Below are 6,352 nucleotides of genomic sequence, written 5' to 3'. Positions count from 1 at the left end.
ATTTGCGCACCGCACATGTTAGACCACTAGGTACGGCCACATGCAGTCGCTCGTGTGCAGCGATGAATCTGGTCACGTGACCCCATTTTGAATGTGATTTTTAATCAAAGACAACAAAGTCGCCGCGCCGCGTTGAGCAGCAGCGTCAAGATGGCTGCTTGCAGGAATGATCTTGGTCTAGGAAGCTGATATCCAAAGATATTATTCCATTGTCTCTCCTTCCTCTGAGCTGATATCTTAATCTCATTGACAGTGGTAATCGGCCATATCGTCGGCCTAAATCGCAAACCTCGTAACTCAATCTGATCAAATTTTACAGGAGGCACAAAAAACTTCACTACCAAAAATTTTGCATGAAGACTTTCTAAGTTTTTTTTTACATAATGTTAAGTTAAATTTAGCCGTCAGATTGTTAAGACCTATTTTTTTTTTAAATCACCTGAACCTGGAAATTTTGGAGTTAAGAGTTTTTCTTGAAAATTTTATAAAAAAATCGGGAGTTAAGAGTTTTGCTATAAAAAATAGAGGTAATCTTTTGATCTGAACAAGGTAATTATTTACATGATTAAGTATGTTTGGCTCAGGTGAAGATAATGAAGCATGATTATTTTTGGCTGAATTAATTTGATGCAAACTAGCAGGCGACACACAATGTTCATGCTGTAAGGCTGTTGACATTTTTCTTGTTCAGGAAAGCAGAGAACTGCTGGTTTATGACGTGATGAGTGGATTTCGTGGCTTGAAAATCGATTTTTTTGTTGAGGCAAGCTCTTGAAACTAGCTGGTGACACACAAATTTCATGCTGCACAGTTGGTGAGGTAATAGGGAATTTGAGGACCTGGTATCCCAATGTTATAGGACAGATCAAGGCGTCCAGACTCCGGTGGGTCAAGCACGTAGAAAGGTTGGGAGAGGGTCGAGCCGTGAAGAGAGCGCACTTGGATGACCGAGAGGCCGGTTGGCCTCCCAGGTACCGCTGGAGGGACGAGGTCTTGAAAGACCTTTTGGACCTCAGGGTCGAAGACTTGCAAGAGCTGACTCAACACCGCAAACCGTGGCGTAATCTGGTGTTGGAGGCCAAGATCCACTTTGGTTCACTGCGCCCTGGTAGTAGTAGTAGTAGTATGTTTTCATGTGTTTTTCTGTATTTTTTATTTTTTATGTATTTGTGTTAATTTTGCTGTATATGTGTGTCTTCTGTGTAAGTGAATAAATGTCTTCTTTCTTTCTTAGTAGTTAGTGAGACACAAGGTGGTGTAGGGTTCTGCGCTCTAAAACAAATCTCTTGTTGAGATGAATAGTGCTCTTCCTGAACTAAAATTAAAGATCCACCGTATTGATTTACATCGAAATTGTAACATGCGTACGTTTTTACCTATTTTTTGAAAAAATATTTTGTGCAGTCTTGCTTTCCTTTGTTGATTCATTTTAGTATCCGCCTACAGAACAAAACAATGTTATAAGTAAAAAAAACATTAGTAAAGCAGCTGGGACGAGTTCGACTAGATCCCACTATAATATAATAAATGCGAAAGTTTGTAAGCCTGTTTGTTTGTTTGTTACTTCGCTTCATGACGTCTAAACCGCTGAACCGATTTAGATGAAATTCGGTATACAGATAGTTTGAGTCTCGGGGAAGGACATAGGATAGTTATTATCCCGGAACATTTCATAGTTCCAGCGGGATAGTAAAAACCGAATGCTCCGCGGACGGAGTCGCGGGTAACAGGCTAGTAGGTAGGTATAACATAAATGAAAATAGTGACACAAACAAAACAAATGCCTATTCGAACAATCACAACTACGTACTAGATTTAATAATTTGCGTAGAAAACCACGTAACTAATCTTCACGCGTAAGGATACACGCGAAGCAAACCTCGTATGTCCACGGCACGCAAACAAACTACATTTTCAATAGTCTAATGTGTTTAAATATGATAAATATCTTTGAAGAATACACAATCAGTTAATATTGCAGAGCCTTATTACACACCTGTTAGTCTGCGCCCGTTTTCTTCTTAAATCTTTACGCAAAACTGACGTGCAGTCACACCGCCATCGCAAACTGTAGGTACTGAAGGGAGTGGCGGGGGGAGATACGTGGTATATCTTTTACAAAAATGGCGGTCGGGAGTTGCGAGGTTTTCTATTTTGCTTTTTAAACTTAAACGGTTTATTCTTGGTATTTAAGAGTTTTGCCGTTAGATGCGTTCAGAATAGTACTATATGTCAAAACATAATTTTCAAAAAAAATGGAGTTACGAGGTATGCGATTTAGGCCGACGATATAAGTGGTCTATCAATTTTTAAACAAGTTCCTATCAGATGAATATGTCGCTCTTTGATGTCGCTAAAGTCGAACTTTCAAGTTGACAGACACGTCTATTGGCATAATTGTTTAATGGCATGTAAACGATTATCAACTTTAGGGTGGTAGACCATATATTTAGCTATTGGTACCACATTGGTACACAGTTCTTTCCGAAATTTAAGTGGTTTTTTTTTCTAGCGATAAAGCTCAACATTTTCAGCTTTATCGCTATATGCCACGTGACCAGATTTGACACTGGAAACGAGCGTCGAGCGACTTGCTTGTGGCCGCGCCTTTAGAATTTAGACCATAATTTGCCGTGTGGCAGGCAACATTTTTAACCCCCGACGAAAAAGAGGGGTGTTATAAGTTTGACCGCTATGTGCGTCTGTGTGTCTGTCTGTGGCACCGTAGCTCTTAAACGGGTGGACCGATTTGAATGCGGTTTTTTTATTTGAAAGCTGGTTTTCTAGCTATGGATCTTAGACATGATTTATCAAAATCGGTTCAGCCGTTTCAAGATCATCAGCTCTTTTGTTCGCTGCGGTAGGAATCTTAGACGCATAATGGATATTTACTTTACTTTCAAACATATTTGGGACCTAAAATTTGAAACACCCATGTATGCTATATAGCTATGCAAGATTATGGAATTCTCGGCCTGATGCTGCAGCCAGGATATCCAGAAAACTAGTAGGTACACTCTTAATAAAACTATAGCAGACATATCGTGTTTGGGTTCGTTTTGATCAGTATTTGATTCTACAAACAATGCAATGGTGGCAACAGGATGAGCTGATGCTGCAGCCAGGATATCCAGCACAATAGTACACTCTATAAAAAATAATAGCACATATGTCGTGTTTGGATTCGTTTTGATCAGTAATTGATTCTACATACAATGCAGTGGTGGCAACACGACGAGCTGATGCTGCAGCCAGGATATTCAGCACACCAGTATACTCTATAAAAAATAATAGCAGATATGTCGTGTTTGATTCTTTTTGATCAGTATTTTATTCTACATACAATGCAATGGTGGCAACAAGATGAGCTGATGCTGCAGCCAGGATATCCAACACACTAGTACATTTTAAAGAAATATATATCAAAGTTTAAAAAACATGAAATAAAAACTTAAATTTAAAATTTAAAAAACCCCCGACGTAAAAAACGCCAGCAAAAATAAAAATAAAAACGCCCGAAAAAAACGCTGCTTGAAAAGACAATTAAAAAGTAAAAAATAATTATGCGCTACCTAGCTGTTGCCCGCGACTTCATCTGAGAAGAATTCGTTTATCTCTATCCCGCGGGGACTATGCTGATTTCCCGCAAAATTAGCCTAAGTTAATTTAGTATAAAGTATCTAGTAATATTTTTTTATCTAAGCGTTGTCGGTGTCGGGGGACCGCTAAGGTTAATACTTTAAAAAATACATCATAGTTTCATGTTAACCTTAGCGGTCCCCAGCGTTTTTTTTCGGGCGTTTTTATTTTTATTTTTGCTGGCGTTTTTTACGTCGGGGGTTTTTAAATGTTAAATTTAAGTTTTTTATGTCTTTCGTTCAACATCGTAAGATCTGAATGAGTTTTACCCACGTTTTTCCTCTATAAATCCCCTCCGAGTACCCTCTACTCCACTTCAGGATTAAGAGTAGTATAATATACCCACTGCAGTGCAGGTAGTATTCTAAAAGAGCCCTCGTGTTGCGAGTGTCTGTGGGGGGCAGTAATTGTCTCCTAAAAATGTTAAGTTTTGAACTCTCTTGTTAATTTTCAGTATAGTATAACATAACACTGGCAGCACTGCATAGGTTTGTTGATGTTTCTCATATCCAAACTAAATAAAATCTCAATAAACTTGATCATGAGAAAGTAATCATGTAAAAATATCCAATTAATTCAACAAGTAATTAACCATGATATGTATTAGCCTTCTTCCATCTAGTGCTGCTTAGCAGTACTGAATAATTATAAATAAAATACTGTTTATTTTTTTATTATTATCATAACTAGAACATAACAATACAATTGACTAAAAACTACAAGATTGCTCATTGTTATTATTTCTTTTTCATAAACTTAAGGTATTTCTTTGCATTAAAATTGTCTTCTACATCTTCTGTTACTTTAACCTTCTTCCTTGGTTTCCTTTTATCTATTCTGATTTTCCTTTCTTCTTCTGTTAGTTGGGATAAATCAAGCGGAAGCTGCAATAAAAAGAAAAAAAAAAACAATTTGAGCTTATCCTGTAGGTAAATTTCCTTGATTTATAAGTATAACAACTACACAAATTTAAATCAATACTTTCCTACTTTTTTATTTATTTTGTATTATTATTGATTTATTTCAATCATAAAATAGATTAAACTGATCATTATCTTCTTTTCTTTCTAATTTATAAAATTCTCATGTCAGTGTTTGTCACCAAACTCCTCCGAAATGGCTTGACCAATTTTTATGAAATTTTTTGTGCATATTCGGTAGGTCTGAAAATAGGATGTAAACTATTTTTCATACTTCTACACGGATGGAGTAGTGGGCAACAGCTTGTAAAAAATCTATATATATACTTTTCCCATAGTATTTTCTTTATTGTGTTTATATGGGTCCGCGTGTAGCAAAGGGTAACCAATATACAACGACTTGGAATTGCTTTGCCATAATATTAAGTTAACCTAACCTACTGGTTACTCTTTGCTTGCTACACCCTAACCTTGCGTTAGTTGGGAATATTTCTGTAGTAAATATGACGGACGATATACCATAATAATCTTGCGCGGCTCGTGATATCTTATATTGAACGAAGATCCGTCTGAAAGAACTACCGTTGTCGGATACATTCTTGTGTAAACTTCTCTGTGTATCTTCGTCACTTCGGGTATATTATTACTTAAACTTCTGTTAAATGTGTAATTTAATAATAACTTTATTCTAGAATTCAGTAAAAAGCGTGAATTCATTCTTAATAATATTTTTATTGCAATTAAAATTTATTCAGAATCTAGGTTTTGTTAAGTGACGTTTAAAGTGTCAAAGTCAAAGTTGTCAAATGACAACTTTTTTTGGCCCACCTTGTGAAAGGTACGGGAATAAATATCCACCTAATGTATCCACGACATAAAGTATTTAGTAAAGGATCTGAGGGCCTACTCCGAACCTACCGTACCGTCCCTCTAGCTCTCGTATTAAATAGGATAAGCGTCAGAGGGACGGAACGAACGAACGAACTCCGGCCATAAACTACGATGCAAAATTCTAAATTCATATGTTGCTTATGTCATTTAATACGAGAGTGAAAGGGACGGTGCGATACGAACTTCGATTTCAGAGTTTCGTAGTAGCCCCTCTGCTCGCTCTCTCACACACAACTTTGCTTCGCGTTGGTTGGTTATGACTAAAAAAGTAAAAAAATCTGACTTTTACTGTCTACCAAAGCTGTCTACTGATTTTTTCTTCAAATTTCTACTGCTTCTTTCAGATTTCATCTGGCAATACTGCGTTGGCGTGCCGCCTGCCGCCAGTGTTGCCAACGTAGGCGCTTTGCACCAATTAGGAGACTCGGGATGAAAATCGGCGACGTAAAATTCTAAATGGCGACTGGTCGCCTTTTAGGCTAATTGAAGGACAAAATCCTTATAATTGTTGAACGAAGGAATCACAACACAAATTTACATAAGAGAGTAGAGTTTAAGTGCGATCATAAAGAGGAATGGACAAATAAATAATTATAAAAAATTAACATGCAAAAGTCAAAGTCAAAATATCTTTATTCAATTTAGGCCATAACAAGCACTATTAACAATAAAACTGACTGACAAAGCACAGTGTAGTGTTCCATAGTAATATTTTGCAAATCTTATTAATTTTACATCCCCTTAGTTATGAAATTTGACACCAGCAGGGCTACTACGAAACTCGAAAATCAAAGTTCGTATCGCACCGTCCCTTTTACTCGCATATTAAATGACTCAAGCGTCAGCGGGACGGCAACATACGAAGTTCGAGTTATGCACTTCGTAGTATAGGGCCTGCTGGG

General features: G+C 37.2%; 1 protein-coding gene across 1 annotated transcript; it reads right to left on the bottom strand.

Annotated features, from left to right (window-relative positions):
• Positions 1-4,296: 4,296 nt before the first annotated feature.
• On the bottom strand, positions 4,297-5,516 carry mRpL55 (mitochondrial ribosomal protein L55). Its single transcript, XM_074095861.1, has 2 exons — positions 5,079-5,516; positions 4,297-4,523 (listed from the first exon to the last, which is right to left on the bottom strand). The coding sequence occupies exons 1-2, from the start codon at positions 5,274-5,276 to the stop codon at positions 4,377-4,379; spliced, it is 345 nt and encodes a 114-aa protein (XP_073951962.1). The 5' UTR covers positions 5,277-5,516; the 3' UTR covers positions 4,297-4,376.
• Positions 5,517-6,352: the final 836 nt, after the last annotated feature.

The sequence above is a fragment of the Choristoneura fumiferana genome, chromosome 12, assembly GCF_025370935.1.
Source record: "Choristoneura fumiferana chromosome 12, NRCan_CFum_1, whole genome shotgun sequence".
NCBI lineage: Eukaryota > Metazoa > Arthropoda > Insecta > Lepidoptera > Tortricidae > Choristoneura > Choristoneura fumiferana.
The sequence above is the reverse complement of the archived record's forward strand: the minus strand, read 5'-3'. Positions and strand labels throughout refer to the sequence as shown.